General features: G+C 40.5%; 1 protein-coding gene across 1 annotated transcript; it reads left to right on the forward strand.

Moving 5' to 3' along the window:
- Positions 1–14: 14 nt before the first annotated feature.
- On the forward strand, positions 15–17,498 carry LOC145441393 (carboxy-terminal kinesin 2-like). Its single transcript, XM_080319246.1, has 14 exons — positions 15–215; positions 2,492–2,696; positions 3,688–3,741; positions 3,800–3,930; positions 4,729–4,865; positions 6,941–7,064; positions 7,198–7,323; positions 8,037–8,144; positions 9,137–9,284; positions 9,705–9,823; positions 12,369–12,539; positions 13,582–13,720; positions 13,783–13,922; positions 16,779–17,498. The coding sequence occupies exons 1-14, from the start codon at positions 111–113 to the stop codon at positions 16,974–16,976; spliced, it is 1,905 nt and encodes a 634-aa protein (XP_080175372.1). The 5' UTR covers positions 15–110; the 3' UTR covers positions 16,977–17,498.
- The last annotated feature ends 2,231 nt before the right edge of the window (positions 17,499–19,729 follow it).

Below are 19,729 nucleotides of genomic sequence, written 5' to 3' on the forward strand. Positions count from 1 at the left end.
TTGCCTCCAAGTATGTTTTGGCGGCATAAGCATTCATTCGAAAATTGTTGTGAAGTTAGGAAGCGCATATATTAATTATTATATTGAACGGTGTATTAAAGTATTGGAAGATGGCAGCGAGCGATAAGAGTACTCTGCCTAACGACCCGGGCACGTCACGTCTGAAGGCACCGTCGGTTTCAAAATTAAAGAGGCCAATGGCAGTTTCAGCAGCTGTAAGTATCCGGCACCACACTTCATTCATTATTCACATATATACTCGCACTAACACTATATACACTGATTTGTTCGCTTTAATTGTGTTCTATATATTAGTTACTCCTTTCGTTACTGCTTCCAACTTCATATTTGTAATGGTTAACCTGTTGCCATAACTGCTGCTGTTATTTTACTATGTTCATTTGTTGTTTCTTCACTGTTATCGTTATCTTATCGCACTATACTATGTACTATCCACTGTTACAATGCATATACTTTGACTGTGTTAGTGCAATCATTCCTGGTAACAAGTTATAAGTTCTTTGCAAGTCATATCACCCCCATTCAAATTTATCATTATTTTTGACGAAGTAGGTATAATGAATTGCCTGTCACTGTCACCGTCAGTCAAAAACACACGACCAAGATATGGATAAAAGATGTTAACGGTGTGAAACGTAGAAGAATTTAGGTGCGCGTGTCCTGCTTGTTCTTTCTTTTACTCATCTAGCTATATAGATCGTTTTATTATAATTTCATCATTTTACAGCACCACAAAATTGTGATACAATGAAAATATAGGACAGTGGTTCTCAACCTTTTTGTCTTTGTGGACCCCTTTTGAACTGTCACGGACCCCACAGACCCCCACCAGTTTTCGTTCCAAATTAGCTCAATTATCGTGCAATTGTCATCTGTTTTGTGCAAATATTAATTGTAGGCTAGTGTGAAACAAAAATTACTTTTCGTTAAAATAGCATAATATCATATGCATAAATTGGGTAGGCCTATAGACTTTTATTATTTCAAAGTTATTTTTGCAGCTGTATGCTAGGGCTCTTCAAAAATGCCTTATTTTTTCAAATCGAACTGGCTGCTTGATAAATTGCTAGGTTACCTAATTCAAGCCTACACACCAAATTTGGGTTAATTCCAACCAGTAGCCTCATTGCTACAGGAGAAAAAAGTTTCTATTTATTATATAAAAATTAATAACGAAAAATTTGAAAATTTTCTGTTCACCCCATGAAAGTGTTGGGTTGTCTATAGAAACGATGTTCACCTAATTTGGTTAAAGAATTGGTCATCGTAAATACTATTTTATTCATTTTAATCCTAATTTTTCGACGATGATAACTCTGCTTCTACTGGTTGGAATTGAACCAAATTTGGTGAACATCATTTCTATAGACGACCCAACACTTTCATGGGGTGAACAGAAAATTTTCAAATTTTTCGGTATTTATTTTTATATAATAAATAGAAACTTTCTTCTCCTGTAGGAATGCGGATACTGGTTGGAATTAAACCAAATTTGGTGTGTAGGCTTAAATTAGGTAACCTAACAATTTTATCAATTAGCCAGTACGATTTGAGAAAAAAAGTCATTTTTGAAGAGCCCTACTGTATATATTATAAAATTGTTATTGTCTTGAAAATCCATGTCTTTGATTTAAAATGACCGAGTGGCGAAAATATATGTCCACAAAAATAGGCGCTAACGAATGTAATATTAACGCGTAACGCTTCCGACGACACCTTTTGCTGTGATCGCAACATATATTGCACCATAATTGAAAAAAGTTTTAAATGAACATATAACGTCCCGCCTATAGTCATTTCTATCTAGCATGTCATCTTGAAGTGATTATATATATCACAGTAGAGAATAGATTTCGTGGCGAGGTTTCAATTCCTTCATTGGGACAGATTAGGAAAAAATTCGGGAATTTACATTTCAAACGACCCCAACGAAACGTCTCTCAACAGCAATATGTTTGTATCAATAGGCTATTGGCAATGAGTTATTGGCAAAGGAGTTTGCACTGTAGGATATTTTATCACAGACGACCATTCTAATTATGTGATTCCTGAAGATTTAGCAATTATGAAGCGAAGCTGTATCATGCTTTCGCAAATTTAAATATATTACAAATTAGCTTATCAATCATTTTACAAAAAGGTTTCGCGGACCCCCCCCCCCCCCCCCCCCCGGTTAAGAACCACAGATATAGGATGGTGTTATAATGTCTTGTGGGAATAGTCTGTCAATCAAACGCACAACTGACCTATAGAAAATGTAGATAAGGGCACACTGAATTGCAAGTAACAAATAATACCATAAAAAGTCAAGTGATGAAAATGTTGTGGCGGTAGTAGGTGATGTCTGGTAATCACAAACGCTGTCATTTAGTATAGAATATGCTCTATTTTGACTTGAATGTGGATGTGCTTGAAGACATAACGATTGCAGTTATTCTAAATTACTCATCCCAGTATTTTCTATATCCAGCTGCAAAATCATGGAACTGCAAAAGGTGCGGCACCTCCTGGTGGTGCCACTAAAAGGCCACGAGTAGGCGGCAAAGGGACTTCTGCTGCTCAAAGTGGAACTCCAAAAGTAAATTTCACCAAAATTGACAAGACCAAAAGACGTAGCTCTTGTAGGATCAGGGGAGTAGCGGCAACAGCTAGGAGAAATCCAGCCACAACTGCAGGTATAGTGTATGTACTATAGTCCTACTCCAATCCTGCTTTTCCAAAATGGAAGCCGGCCAATGTCGGATAACAATCCATGTCCCACAATAACAGAATTTTTTCTCAAAATTGCATAAAAAATGGAAATTCCATATTCAAGTCCAAATTCATCTTAAAAAAGTCTTAATCTGGCCAAAATCTTCAAATCCACGCTCATCGTTAGTACTCCGGCACAAGTCATGAATATAATGTGTAACTGTATGTTGTATTTACTCTCTGATGAAATTCTGTTCTGTATGAAAGGCGAACAGCGACTGATTCAGCATTACCGGGTGATGTTGTTTAAAAAGCCAGTTTCCAATATGGAACGTGATGTGAAGTTCAATCTTTCACTTTTTGGATTAGGCTTGTGAAGACCTCCAGCTTAGGTTTGCTAGGAGGAATAGAGTCCCATGTTTTTCTGATTACGTTTCACCCTACAAGCTCACAATGATGGCAGTATGTAATTTGAGTGATTTTTCATGGCACGCTAAATGATTTGATGTGCATCGTTATTCGTTATAACCATGTTTCTGGCAAAAAGTGAGACTAAAGTTTTCAAAATGGAAAAAGCTCGAAGGTGAATCCAAATTATTTCGTAAATCAACATGAAGTAGGGTCTTTCGAAACAAGTTTTATTTTTCTTCAATATTTTCTCTGCAATTCCTGCGTATGGTCCGTATCCGGCCCGCAGGCCGTAAAATGTCCAGGTCTGCCCTACGCTTATCTACAAGCCTTCGGGGAACCCCTAATTTTCAGTGAGTCACACAACAAAAGTCTACCACATGTGTGCAATCTGTATAGGACTACCAGTAAAGCTAGTCAGGCAGACATGTACAAACAACTTATTTAGTAGTCCTAAATCTAGTTGCGCTTTTTGGAAATCCAAAAGTTTATACAACTCTGATTGTGTACCACTGAATTCAAAATATCCACGCGCCAATTTGATACCAACATCGATACATGTTACAGGGAAAGCTCTGCCTTCGAAAGCCAACACAGCATCTGCGACAACGTCTAAGAAAAGTGACAAGCCAGTGCCGGTCATTGAGAGTCGAGATCTTTTTAATCAATTTCTATTTAGCAAAAAGACCTGCTTGGGATGTGAAAGGAAAACTGGAAGACATGAACGCCTTGTGTAATCGGCAAGCGGCCGAGCTTAACCAGCAGAAGGATAAAGATAAAACTATCGACGATATACTCAAAAGGCTTAAGGTATGTCTTGTAGTAAAGATTTTTCAAAGCATTGTAATTTATGTTGGATAAGCGATTCTAATGGTGCATCGATATCACTAAGTAATTCATAACGTTGACGACTAGATTCCTGATAGTGCAAGGGTCTAATGCAGAGTGTGTACAGTGTACACGCTGTTACTTGTGGGTAAGTCTGCCAATACACTAAAGAGTTCATTATATTATTCGCTAGTCGCATCATTTGGCGCAGACTTGGCCTACTAGATAGTTCTAGACTAATTACACTAATTAGAATGAAATGCATTCTAATCTAATTTGTGAAAATTTTCTATGCTTTAACTTATATTCTCATCTATTGTCTGGCTATCCTGAAAATGCTACTGGGAAACTGTATAGTGGAAAGAAGCCAAGATTGATGTCCGGAATTTACCATTTTAGTGTTGCTAGAATGAAATCTGATCTGATATGAGTGGAACTTGGTTTTTTGGTGTGCCTAATTCTGATTTGGAATTCAAGTAAATTTCCAAGTTTATGTGAATTCAGTATTTCTAATTTGTAAAAAAAATGTGTAGCTATAATTCTAGTTCTAATCTACTTTGTAAAAGCAGAAAGTTTTCCAATTGTTCAACTTTCGACTAATGCCTTTACTCGAAACGTTGTTGTGTCATACGTATCCGATTTGTGACATTTATTGTTTGTAAGCGACAGGATCACGATTTAATATGTGTAAATTTTAATGTCATTTTCACGAATACGGGTTAATCTAATTATAACCCATTTGTCGGAAGACGGATAAAAGTAACAAAGACCTTTTTTCAGCTGCTCGAAGGTGAAAAAAAAGAAATTCAGGTCGTGAGCACGGGTCAGCAGGGAGAAATATCGGAATTGAGAGACCAAATCACGTCGAAGGATGCAGAGAACAAACGATTGAAAGAGAGAGAAAGAACACTGATACTGTTAGTTTGTCATTGTTGAATTTGTGTCGTTTTTCCACGATTCCACAGTAGATACTAATGGACAACCAATCGCACCACATTTGTTGGAGCTCATTGTCATATGTTCAGTATGTTGGAATATGTGGATGTGGATGTGGATGCAGATGTGGTCTAAGCAGCCATAGTTGGTACTCACTACTCAATTAGAGGTAGGAGAAAGTTTAAAATTTCTACTCGAGTAAAAGTAATAGCAGTACCAAGCAAGTACCAGTAATTAGATTACTATGTATTATAGGCTTAGTTTGCCTAAACTCTGCTGAGTAGAAGTGGAAATAGTCTAGAATCAATGACTTAAGCTGTGCCTGTAAGCGAAGCCTACACAAGTGCTCTGAAAATGTAAAACTGCTTGTTAGTTGTTACTGTCCAGAGGCGGTCAAACTAGTCATCGTTGGTACCAGGCGCATAGTCGGCCAAAAATTGAAGGATGGGTGTTCGTTTATTTTTCTCTTTTCGAATTTACTAATATAGCATCAATTCATTAGGGTTAAGTACATGTGTAAATGACGATTATACAATCTCCTCGTGTTGACGAACTTACGCGTGTAATAAGCTTGCCAACGAGTCTGAAAGTGCTGTCAGTTAGCGAGTCCCTGATCTCTCGTGAACAATTAAATACGCGTGTTTATATAAGCGTCAAAATGTCCAAGTTGTTATGGAATCTGTTTTCAGGCGGTTCAAACCTTTCTCATCTTTTATAACTCAAGCCTTGACACACATCTTGTGATGGTCATGTTTAAGTAATAGCAGAAATCAATTACACATGTTTGCGGACATTCGATGTCACTCAGTGACGCGATAGTTATGCCAGCGATGATATCTTTTGTACCGGGCCTATTGCCCTATGCGTCGCTTTACATTGTGCATTAGGGCTGTTCAAAAATAACCTTTTTTCCCGGATTCCAGCCATTCACTGATTAAATTGTCAGGTTACCCTAAAGAACGCTGCACACCAAATTTGGTTCGATTCTAACAAGTATAGGACTCCGCAGATCCAATTGAAATTTTTAATTTATTATGGTAAATTCAAAAAAAAAAATTTCCAAATTTTTCTGCCAACCCCATGAAATTGTTGAGCTGTCTTCAAAGACGTTGCAAAACAAATTTGAGTCAATTCCGACCAGTAGAAGCGGAGTTATGTGAGTTTTTCGTTGATAAATCGCGGATTATCCACCGATCAAGGATAATCCGAGAATTCTCATCGAAAAACTCACATAACTCCGCTTCTACTGGTCGGAATTGACTCAAATTTGTTTTGCAACGTCTTTGAAGACAGCTCAACAATTTCATGTGGTTGGCAGAAAAATTTGGAAAATTTTTTTTTTCAATTTTCCATAATAAATTAAAAATTTTAATTGGATCTGCGGAGTCCTATACTTGTTAGAATCGAACCAAATTTGGTGTGCAGCGTTCTTTAGGGTAACCTGACAATTTAATCAGTGAACGGCTGGAATCCGGGAAAAAAATTTATTTTTGAACAGCCCTATTGTGCATAGATAAATCTCGCTAATTGGCCGCATGCAACACTGAAAATACGACTTATTGAAGTGCAACTGAATATTAGTGTCAGAATGTCCATTTCAAAAAGACTGGGTTTCAAAAGGGAAGGTTTCGACCCCCCCTGCTATGCGCCTGTTTGGTACTCAAGTAGTGGTGGATGTAGAAGTAGCATTTTCAAAGCAAGTGAAAAAGTATAGTCCAGGCCTGGTTATGTCTCAAAAACTGAAATCTGTTGAGTGGCAGTGGGAGTAGTCTTAAATCATTCCAGCTGGAGTAGGCTAACGTAGGCAAAAGCTACTTGAGGCACTTCGAAAAAGTAATATTTTGAAATCATTCATTTCTGATCAGAACAGTCTACTCCCATATTGGAGTGAACTGTGCGTGTGGTAAATGCCGCGGCCGTAGTTTGCTAATGCCGAACGTGCATATTTATTTTGGTGCGCTTGTGCCTGTCGTAAGCTTCCCGCGTCTTTTGAGATTGTCGACTGACAAAAAAATGTTAGGTCTGTTATGTGAAATTGTTATTTTTAATGCCGCAGAGATCTTGACGACCGAGACACCGAACTGAGGAAGATCTGTAGAGAAAAAACCGCATTGGCAAAACAGTTAGAAGATGAACGAAAAACCAATGAAGAATTGAAAATAAAGTTGGATCAACTAGAAGTAATTTTCTTCTTTCATCGGCATACCTCTCAGCGTTACAAACGCGCTTAATTGTTATGAATTCATTTGCATCTCGGTTTTCTGTCTTACACTCGCGTGATAATTCTTGTCGAACGTGCTTGTTATTTCGCAGAACCGTTACAAAGAAGAGTTACAGACGAGCCTGTCTCGCAAAGATGTTTTGGATAAACAAGAGGAAGATATAAAAACTTATGAGATAGAACGGAAACGACTTCTGAATGAGGTCATCGAGCTGAAGGTAGGCATTTCAACGAGCGACTCGCTATGGCGAGCTGAGATTTTTTGGGAAAACGCTCTAATTTAATAATTCTCCACTATCCAACCAACACTTGGGAATATTAATAGTTCTCGGTGGCAGGTGGATTTCATCAATCAGTCCCTGGCTTGACGTTACGTGTCATTTGGACTTTTTATGTATGTATTTATTTACATTTGGAATAGTGGTTCCTGAACTTTTTTGGTACGGGTCTTTGAATTTTTTGGATGTTAAAATTGGTTGTTCTTACCACACAGAATTCTGAGTGAAAATTCACGGAGTTGGGACTAGTTGAAGAGCTTCCCGGTGACTAAAGAATCGGACAATAGCCAAATATAAGGACAGATCTTATAAATAAGGACAATAGTTGTAGTCTAAACATTAACCTATTGTGGACCCCTTAAAACTAGTCCGAAGACCCCAGTTTGAGAACCGCTGATTTAGATGATTGACACCCCGGAAAAGTACCATGGGATGATATCGATTTACAAGTGCAAAAATATTGACTCCTAACTTTACGAATTTGGATCACACCCGCGATCTTGTGCTCTGGAAAAGATTTAATTTTGTTACTGCTCGAAGAAATGTTCTTCGTTCGGTCCGAATTCAAAATCTGGAATTTATCTCGTCAAATTCTGTCTGCCGGACCTATGCACTCTGCTCCGCCTGTAATGGTAGGCCTACCTGTTTTGCAGGGTAACATCAGAGTTTTTTGTCGGGTCCGGCCGCATCTCAAAGAAGAAGTCGCACCCAACCACATAGCGTATGATGGCCAAGCCGGTAAATCCATCAATGTTATGAACGTGAGTATTTGTTTGCTCGGCTGCTATCTCCAGAAATCGGTGCTGAGACTAATATAGTGTTCCACCTGGCAAAATCGAGTACCCGTGTGATTTGATACTGAATCGAGTACTAGGCTTTCCAGTCCGGTTTACTCTCACTGGCAAGAAGAGTATAATTAAAGTACAGTCATCTCCCGGTTAAATACGCAACTTGATCCTGAGTAGTTTGTGCGAACTTATGTGGTAGGGCGAACTTAGCAGTTAAACAGCCACCTAGGCTACGCAATGCTCAAATTTTGCATTTATTACGTAATTCACGATGCGTTGCTCGTGTGTGGATTTGTATGCCATTCTTTTCTGCTAGTGTACAGTACACCACAAGTAATTTGTTGGGTACAATTTTCTCGCTCGCATGATGTCAGGTAAAGGTAAGCGTTAAAGTGAATCCCAAACATTGAAAGTCATCGCCAAGTTGTGTGTGCCGTCCTCTCCGAGTAAAAGAAGTATGGCAAGAGAGTATGGCATTAGTGAAGCTGCTATCCGAAAGATTTTGAAAATACGGGAAGTTATTCGAAAGCGTTCTGCTTTGATGTCTGAAGAGACAAAAAGTTTTGAGCATCCGTCGGTCGGTTTCCTGAGCCGAAAGATATTCTATATCTTTGGATTGATAGCATGCGCCGTGCAAGTCTTCCCGTTTCCTTGAAATGAATGAATTGTTGAAAAAGTTGAACCCGTAATTTGTGAAGAATTTTTGCGTACTTATCTGGGATGCGAACTTAAACGGGTGCGTACTTAACCGTACGTTAACTGTACTTGAAAAAATCATCTCTCACTACTAGTATAGTAAAAATTGAATTCTTTGCTTCTACTTGGCACTAACAGGGAATACTTTGACAGCTTTGCAAAATGGGTAAACCCTCTGAATATTACATCATATTGCGTTTTGTCTATCACGTTGAACATTCCGTGTCTCGTGCGAATTAAAATAATGAATCTGCCTATTCTCGTTTAAGGGCGAAAAACAGAGCCGTTACACTTTCGACAAAGTCTTCGATTGCGGGACCAGCCAGTCCGAGGTGTTCGAGGAGCTGGGCCAGCTCGTGGCCAGCTCTCTTGACGGGTACAACGTGTGTGTGTTCGCGTATGGGCAGACCGGCTCTGGTGAGTTTTTTTCAAATTGTACTGACTAGTTGATAATTTGTTAGTTTGGCTAAAAAAACGATAGACAACGAATTTGGCTCAATTCCGACCAGTAAAAGCGATGCTATTGGAGTACAAAATTTTCATTAAAAAAATATCATTTGCGGTAGGAAATTCACTAATTAGGCTACCTATTATAGAACCAGCTAGTCAATTTTGAAATTTTCAACTCTAATAACTTTGCCTCTACAAGTTGAAGTTGAGCAGAATTTAGTCCGCTGTGTTTTTTTAGTCAACCTATCAATTTTATCAACTATCCAGTAAGATTAGAAGAAAAATGTAGTTTTTGAACAACTCTAGTAAACGTACCCGCCTGCTTATTTTCGCTTGTCGAATATGTGCAATTTCTCCTCCCCCAAATGCATGTGCCGTCGTGTTCAGGCAAGACGTATACCATGGAAGGTCCCGACGACATATCGGACGACACGTGCGGAATTATACCGCGGGCAATGAAGAAGCTATTTGAGGATGGCAACGAGCGGGCCAAGTTTGGCTGGGAAGTACGTATCTGCGGCAGAGATAACGAATTTCACATTTTCGAATCCAAATCCTGTTTTGGATTTTAGATTCGAATCCGTAATTAGTTTGCTGTGATTTCTATAAATTTAGGACTACAGCCGACTTTGCTTGATTGTTACTTTATTACGGTGATACACACAGTACAGTAATTCCTCAAATTCAATACTAAGCCATTTAGCAGGGACTAAAACGGTATTTTCACTTGATGAAAGTACACCACAAAACAGTGCGAATCCAAGCAAGAGGCTTTGGGCCGGGCAGAATATCACATATGGAAAAGCTAACGACGCTAATTGAAGGCTAAAACCAGAAAAGATGATTGCACCGAAGCTGGCCTGGCCTTATTTCATTTCATTGTCGATTCTTACTGTCATTGCTTCACTATGGTCACTCATCTTGTGTTAGTGCGAACGGAAAATACTGTTTTATTATGTCGGAACTTAACGGTAGGGCTTGCGGACCTGTGTCCTAATTGAGCTGAGAATTTTCTGAATTAGAGGGAGTTTTTCAGCGCAATTTCAACGTTAGTTCGGTTCCCGAGCATTTTGACGGAACTACATTTCTATTCGAATGCTGCTCCAAATCCGGTAATGGTTTAAATTTGTACAAAGGTCGCATAAAAGTTGAAAGACACTAGAAATATATGTTCAAATCCTAGTCTGGCTTCAAAATAATCGTAAATCCACATGCAGTCAAAAAAAAACATCAATTTTTTTTTTCAAAATCGCAACACACGGCCAAGTAGTCATCCGTTTTTGAAACGCCTGGTAATTGGTGCTGCCAGGCTTAAAAACGTACATTATGTGTATACAATTGAATAATATATTCTTATTGAAATAAACCCGAATATTTTTGGCTGACACTCGTCAGTGGTAATCGTCACCAACTTGTAGAGAATTCAAAAGAACTGTATATTATTCTGAAGTCGTATATTATGTATGTATTGTGTAATATGTATATTAGGGTTGTCCATAATTTGGAAAATCTTACGAATCCTCCGTTGTAATGTCTTATTCTATAGATTATTGATAAAAAACGACACTGAGCCTGAAAGAAGCTCACAGGAAGGCCGTTAAGATTTCGTGCAAAGCGTTTGAAAGTAGCTGCCGAAGAATGGGCGTGCCACCGACCATAGAACGGCGAGAACACTAGCAATCACGAAACCACGGCTCTTGATTGGCTAATCCGCTATGCTTCAATGACCACGACAGCAGCAGCTTGCTGTGTAGGTGATCAAGGAGTCTGCTACCGGCGGCGATTCTGAAAGCGCATTTTATGTCGGTTGACAGATAGTGATTTAGGATTGATTCAGGGTATGTTGAGGTACGAAATACATGATGAACAAACAACAGCTGCTTCACAAAAACGTCTAAAGCATGATCGCTTTATTGTGAAGGAAACCGCCGTAGCCTATATGCCTTGTTTTCAACGAGGGAAAGCATAGGAGCTTATGCAAATACCGACAGATTCCTAGTTTCAGAAAGGCTATATCATTATTGAATACAAAGATAAAGCTTAACAATGACACTATAATTTGTGTGATCTTATTGGGCTCAGGTTGTAGTACATAATTGAAGTTTTGAATGCTCTAGGGATCGGCTGAATCAAACGGTTAGGCTTGGCACTCATCAGACGTTCACAGCAAATTGAATTCACTTGTAAGTGTTTTCAAAGTCCCTAATGATGCCGCAGAAACGAGGTTTAAATGCAAGCACAGACTATGCTTGATTGCTTGATATGATGTACAAACTATGCTGCATGCTATGCACTATGCAGCATTGCCTGTGCCTACCTTTACAGCCCTTTTATGCGCGATTATCAAGGACTTTGACATATCCTGTTCAGCATAGTATGTGCTTACTTTTACACCTCTTTTCTGCGTCATCATCAAGGACTTTGACAACACTTGCAAGTGAATACATTTTGATGCAAGCATCTGACAAGAGTCAAGCATAACCCGCTGATTCAGCGGATTCTTAGAGCTTTCAAAACTTCAACTAGCATATAGGCTACGGCGGTTCCCTTCACAATGAAGCGATCATGCTTTAGACGTTTTTGTGAAGCAGCTGTTGTCTGTTCATCATGTATTTCGTGCCTCAACATACCCTGAATTAATCCTAAATCATTATCTGTCAACCTACATACAATGCGCTTTCAGAATCGCCGCCGGTAGCAGACTCCTTGATCACCTACGCAGCAAGCTGCTGCTGTTGTGGTCATTGAAGCATAGCTGATTAGCCAATCAAGAGCCGTGGTTTCGTGATTCCCAGTCTTCTTGCCGTTCTATGGTAGGTGGCACGCCCATTCTTCGGAAGCTACTTTCAAACGCTTTGCACGAAATCTTAACGGCCTTCCTGTGAGCTTCGTTCAGGCTCAGTGTCGTTTTTTATCAATAATCTATAGAATAAGACATTACAACGGAGGATTCGTAAGATTTTCTAAATTATGGACAACCCTAATGTATATAATAAGAATAATATGAAATGTATAGGATGCGTGTGATACTCATTGTTCCGTGTTGTTCAGTTTGAGTTCCACGTGGAACAGCTGGAAATCTATTGCGAGAACGTGCAAGATTTGCTACGCCCCAAAAATGCCCCCGCCGCCAAATTGGAAATACGAACGAAGAAACCGTCGGGGCAGTCCGCGATTTGGGTGCCGGACCTTACCTCGCACGAGGTCAAGAGCTACGAGCAAGTGAGATCCGCTCTGTTGTAGCTTTGTTGGTGTTTAGTAATTTGCACGGCATATCGAGCGATCTTCTTGCACTTGAATTATAGCCGCGAAGATGCGCATTGCACCATGCACTGTTGATGATTATAAAAAATGTGACCGTTTGCCAGCATATCTCTTCAATGTTTTCACTGGCTCCGGTATTATTAAAATATCTGGACTGGCGTACCTTGGATAAGTGAACCTTAAAAAGTCTGAAAACGCATTTTGTTTAGCCTGCCTTGCTACACCACTGTTTCCAAATCTTAGCAACTTTCATGAAGTCATATAGCCAAATAACCCTCTGAATTCCAGCCCAGGAATCAACCTCCACTATTAGTTCCTAGCGATGTTCAGTCTCATATCTCTTGAACGTAACAAAGTAGTCGTTTTTTACACGGTCTCAAAGGGCTTCCAAATGGTACAAAGCGTATTCGCCTTTGACTTAACCTTAATGTCAGAGGTCAAAACGTTGCATCCGTCATTGAGACAAAAACTCGGGCTCGATATGCGATATCATTGACGTCAAAGAGCCTGTTTTGTCGTTAATTGGTTCGCCCATGGGGGCTGTGCACGATGATTACTGAAATTATACTCTCTTTGCCAATTTGCTGTCAAGTTGTCAATTTACCATAGAGAATTATACTTTTGATACTATCTTCCACTTTGGAATCCTTGAAACCCTCGATCGATTGTATTGCAGCATATAAAACATGTGCTACAAATCTTCGCACGTTACTGGAAATAATAGTTCTGTGAAGTTAGTGATAATGACGTATCTGAGGAGTCGTGATCGACCCACACCATTGTCTTTAATGTGTGTGAAATAGAACCGGCAATATATTCTCTGTTGGCGCATAGAAGGTATTTTCAATTTGTGATACTCGAATATTCAGCTCAACCCAAAGCCTTTTACTCGATTCAGGATCGATTCACTCCGGTATTCGATATTGCACATCTCTACTCGTCGCGCAATGAATCTCTGTGCACTTGGGATCAGCGATCAATTTGCGCCTCTGCCTTTCAGGTTAAAAAACTGCTCTTGATTTCAAAACGAAGACGCGCCACCGCGGCCACGAATGCGAACGATTATTCGTCGCGTTCCCATTCGGTATTCATCTTGCGCATCGCTGCCAAAAACACGGAAACAGGACAGAAAACGGAATGTATGTTCCGCTGCGAATTTGCGGTGTCGCATTTTTCACGTTCGTTTTGTCTCGTTTTCCAGCCGCGTTGAACCTGATCGATTTGGCCGGGTCTGAACGCTGCGGCAGTAACGGTTCGTCCGGGATCCGGTTTGTCGAGGGGACAAAGATCAATAATTCTCTAACGGTGTTGGGCACCGTCATATCGTCACTCTCCAAAAAGGTGCGTGGAACACTCCAGGGTTATTGCCTCTAGACTACTTGCAGACGTGGTCAAGGTCATCGTTATGGTACTTCTGGTTTTGCCATTTTGCGATTATAATTTTAAACTGAATATACTTGTGCTTACAATTTTTCAGTTTTTTAAGCAAAACTATGATGAGAATAGTCATTTTTGCCTGGACATTAAGAAGCATACATGAGTGGCTGCGCTGATTCACTTGACCATTGCTAGGGTAATGTAATCAGACTTCCGCTTCTACTCCAACATGCATCAGCAAAACTACTTACCTGTTACAATCAGGGCTTTATAGCAGCCGTAAATTTGCATTGCTCCAGCTCCGGAGCTTTCTTTTTTCATACATTAGCTCCGGCTCCAGCTCCGGAGCCGCATTATTACAACTGCTCCGGTTCCAGCTCCGGCTCTGAAAACTATCAAAGGTGTCTGTCTATATCAGGGGTGGGCATTGGGCAGCCTGCGGGCCATATGCGGCCCGCGAGAAGGTTTTGAGTAGCCCGCGAGCTAATTTCCCATTATATTATCGAAATTGAATTGCTCAGATTGTGAACTTGCAAGGCCAACCAAAAGTATGATTAGTCTGGACGCGACACTTGGGATGTTGATGACTAAAATATCAGTTCCGACGCATTGGCAGATCCAGAGCCCAGTCACATTATTAGTAATTCTTCATGTAGTAAAATTTTTCTTCACGCTTCACGTGTTTAATTGTCACACGATTTCTTGCTTTATAGCCTACCCCCACCTGAAAATAAAAAACGCTTGATTTAGCCGATGGAGTCTAACTATATTCGCAATTACGAGAGAAAGTCTTTTCGCGTTTGCGCTCGCAGAAAGATCGTCGACGATGAAATGTAGGCACAAAATGATTGTCGTATATTAGCGGAAATCTTCGATATCAATATGTCCAGATGACAAATAGTCCTGTCCTTGCAATCTGAGCCTAGCGGTCAGTCGACAGTCGACCCGCAATATACCCCAGTAATAATAATATTAACTTTGAAAATGTTATGCGCCTGGTGCGGCTAGAGGGCAGCGCACTCGTTCGTCAATTTCATGTGGCTCTTTAGCCGAAAAGGTTGGCCACCCCTGGTCTATATAGATTACTAATTTACCCGTAGGTTAGTTATCTATAGTAATCTAGAGCCGTCAGTAACATCGGATGCAGCAACAAAGACATAGGTGTAGCCGTGCCGACTTGTGACATCATAATGAATACTTGTCAATTGTCGATAACATCATATAGTTGCACTAGAACGTACTTTACTCAACACCATTACTCTGTACAGCATTAAAATTCTGATGCGGCGTTTTAACACTGGAACTGTACTGTTAACATTAAGCCATACAGCCCAGTTCAATCTTTAAATGTGCGATTATTAATCAACTGTAACTGTAGCTATACGGGCGGGTATCACGACCTCATCAATAGAAATTCAATTTGTACCAAATTGATCAAATGGCCAATGGTTTGACTTTCGGTATTGGTGCACTCGTTACCAGTCCGTCCGGTGTCGATCAAGTTTATCGGAATATGATATTTTCCCGCTTAAACGAATCAAATAATCGAATTAAACACTGCGCCATGCACATTGCGCCATGCCCATAACGAATCAAACTATGCAGTATGCACATTGCACATTTACAAGTAACAGTGCGCGATAATCCGGGAATACTATAGTATCAAGCCGACATCAAGAATGAACTTACGAAACAGATGATTACAAATTGGAAATCGCGTATCAAATCAGTAATTCGTCTCCAACATAAAATACCATGGGGTCATGACATCGCATTGAGTAGCCCGCACCGCGACAATTGTCCGCTTAGTGTAACGGCGTTTTTGGCTACTCTCCTGCCATCCCCTATTTACGCTCGAAAATCCTTACCGGAGTGAATGACGATCATGCGCATGCGCAGTATTGAATTCCTTAGCATGCGTAATTGCATACTCATGCAATAACACGGTCCTATTTCGCGGCCCGATTAAAGAACTATCAAGAAAGAACGAGTATTTGCTCATTCGATTGATAGCAACGATAAGATGGAATTTCTCGGCTCGTGCTCGTCATATTGACATGTGCAACGAAATCACGTTTTTATCTTCACTCCCATTTCGCGTAATACATAGTGATCATTATTTTCGAACCGTACAATTGGGCAACAAGGTTGTGCTGATGATGGAATTGCGGGTATGCCGAATACCCACAATATTCACAGGCATATTTTGCATAACGAGGTTCGGCACTCGTGTATGAAAATTGAACATTTAACATATGACTGCTCTGCTGTTAAATCCCCAGGAACATGGTTAGTCGGAAAAGGTAGCGCCAAAGAGGAAAAGATTCTTAATTTCGCGAAAGCCTGCTGTTGAATTATGTGAACTCAGCAGATATGGTTGTTGCATCTATAATAGCATCTTATGAAATACGCCGGAGCTACCCCTCAAATATGTGGCTCCGGCTGATAAATGTTGAACACTGTGGCACAGAGGTGGTCAGTAATGAAGTACTACTTTTTGGAGTTGACAAGTGGGTTTCGCCTGCAGGCACTGTTTACTTAAGTTGCTATTTTTCAGGGCTACTTTGATTTGAACCACTTATAGACAAAAGTACACACTTTTACAATTTCTGCGTTGTAGAAAGTTCTTTTGAGATAAGTTTGCATCGCCTTTGCATGAAATAACCGTCGTATCACGGTAACTGAATATGTTTTCGAAAATTCTGCTTACGCATAGTGTCGTTGGTCGTCTTGCATTGGTCTTGTGGTTTCAAAAGTGGCCGCCTCTGAAAACTTTTTGACAAGTCTTCTTGGGCCTGTGTAACGATGGTTCAATTCTAGGGAGCACACGTTCCGTTCCGATCATCCAAGCTGACGATGCTCTTATCAGACAGCCTGGGAGGCAACAGCAAGACACTGATGATAGTCAACATCAACCCATCACCATCTGCGGCGTCGGAATCAATCAATACTCTAAGATTTGCGACCACCGTCAATCAGTGTAACATCGGCACCGCTCAAAAAGCAGTCAAGTTTTGAAGTAATCTGTTGACGTGTGTTTTGATTGAGGCTAATGCGATGTACATTCTCTGTGTACTCTATCGGACGAGGCGCGAGTCACAAAGAAATGTGTGTATTCTGGAGGTGGTCAGCAAAGATGAACTTCTACCTTTTTGAAATCATTCAGTATGTTTTGCCTGGTTCCACTACTTCCTCAAGACTTCTACACTCTCACTTATCACTACTTCTACTTCATGGTATCAAGTTCTTTAGGCGGAACTAGTTCTAGAACACTATATTTTGCAACTCCTACTTGCACTCGAGTAAAAATTTGCATCGCCACTTCTGTTTGAATATCGGCGATGATTACTTTGACCACCTCGGCGTATCTTATCCGTTTCTAAATGCGTGTTCGTTTCTCATTCTTGCTGCTGGAAATCTAGTAATCTGTCTCCCGTTCTTGATCCTTGCTCGTGTGATTGGAATCTGTTTGCACAGAGCTTGGGTTCTGGGCGAGTGTTATATATTCAACTTTCAAAATACAAAATTTGTATATTGTAATGTGCGATTTGGGAGTTGTTGGGATGGTGTAGGTTTGGCAAATAAGAAAAGGTGTACTGTAGAACTGCATATATTACGTACTTCTGAAGACAGGAAGGTGTTACGCCAAGTAACACTTGGTCAAAGATCCTTACCTCTCTGGGTTATTTATCTTTAATTAGACCGATGCTGTATAATTTTCGAGCTTGATACGGTGAATGGCTGCTTACAAATAGAGTAATAATGTTAGCCGATGTTGAAACAACGAAGACAAGCTCCACGTCGACTTGGAATATCGCGAGCGCATCGAGACAAGCTGTGTAAGTCATGCCAAAAAGGTAACCTCTAACGAGTATATCTTACTATTTTAGTTGTACTTTCGTAGTAGAAAAGAGGGATGTCTTTGATTTGCAGTGTATGTTGGCAAGTTGAATTGCGGCCTGTTCTACAGCCTTAGGCGCTTCATGCCAGCATGGGTTCTTCTGATACTCTTTAAATCAATAATCCAATTGAAATTACATTATGGCATCCTCTGTTGGGGGGCTGCCAGTAAAACTGCACTCAAGCCGCTGCAAAAACTACAGCATAAAGTACTCCGAATCATAGCTAGGGCCCCAAAGGGGCCTGGCTGCCCATCCAACAAGTCGCTGCTGAAGAGATTCGGCGTCCTAAACATAGAAGATATGCGGAAAGTAGAAATCGCCAAGTTTATGTATCAGTTCCACTACGGTCGTTGCCCCGAATATTTCAATGACTTCTTTACCTCAGAATCAAAAGCGCACAAGTACAACACACGCGCGTCCACGTCGTCCAAATATCATTATGATCGACCGAAAAGATCACCGCTCCATCAAATATGCCGGACCTGATGTGTGGAACAGTATCCCGCCGGCCATCCGACAGTCGACGAGCATGTCCACATTCAAGTCGAAATACAAGCAATTACTACTAAATAAATACAGTCCACCCTCAAGATTACCGGACCACGACTGGCCTATCGATCTCGCTTCCCATGACATGCCGCCCGATTCTTGTAGTTTTTCTTTTCTATAATATATTCTTTACTTTCATTCAGTGTGCATGCCTCCTCTTTGCATCGCCTAGGCCAAGGTGGATGTCTGGTGCCATAGACTACCCACAATATTCACAGGCATATTTTGCATAACGAGGTTCGGCACTCGTGTATGAAAATTGAACATTTAACATATGACTGCTCTGCTGTTAAATCCCCAGGAACATGGTTAGTCGGAAAAGGTAGCGCCAAAGAGGAAAAGATTCTTAATTTCGCGAAAGCCTGCTGTTGAATTATGTGAACTCAGCAGATATGGTTGTTGCATCTATAATAGCATCTTATGAAATACGCCGGAGCTACCCCTCAAATATGTGGCTCCGGCTGATAAATGTTGAACACTGTGGCACAGAGGTGGTCAGTAATGAAGTACTACTTTTTGGAGTTGACAAGTGGGTTTCGCCTGCAGGCACTGTTTACTTAAGTTGCTATTTTTCAGGGCTACTTTGATTTGAACCACTTATAGACAAAAGTACACACTTTTACAATTTCTGCGTTGTAGAAAGTTCTTTTGAGATAAGTTTGCATCGCCTTTGCATGAAATAACCGTCGTATCACGGTAACTGAATATGTTTTCGAAAATTCTGCTTACGCATAGTGTCGTTGGTCGTCTTGCATTGGTCTTGTGGTTTCAAAAGTGGCCGCCTCTGAAAACTTTTTGACAAGTCTTCTTGGGCCTGTGTAACGATGGTTCAATTCTAGGGAGCACACGTTCCGTTCCGATCATCCAAGCTGACGATGCTCTTATCAGACAGCCTGGGAGGCAACAGCAAGACACTGATGATAGTCAACATCAACCCATCACCATCTGCGGCGTCGGAATCAATCAATACTCTAAGATTTGCGACCACCGTCAATCAGTGTAACATCGGCACCGCTCAAAAAGCAGTCAAGTTTTGAAGTAATCTGTTGACGTGTGTTTTGATTGAGGCTAATGCGATGTACATTCTCTGTGTACTCTATCGGACGAGGCGCGAGTCACAAAGAAATGTGTGTATTCTGGAGGTGGTCAGCAAAGATGAACTTCTACCTTTTTGAAATCATTCAGTATGTTTTGCCTGGTTCCACTACTTCCTCAAGACTTCTACACTCTCACTTATCACTACTTCTACTTCATGGTATCAAGTTCTTTAGGCGGAACTAGTTCTAGAACACTATATTTTGCAACTCCTACTTGCACTCG

Source organism: Botryllus schlosseri, chromosome 6, assembly GCF_051294905.1.
Source record: "Botryllus schlosseri isolate E-star chromosome 6, Bs_hap1, whole genome shotgun sequence".
Taxonomy (NCBI): domain Eukaryota; kingdom Metazoa; phylum Chordata; class Ascidiacea; order Stolidobranchia; family Styelidae; genus Botryllus; species Botryllus schlosseri.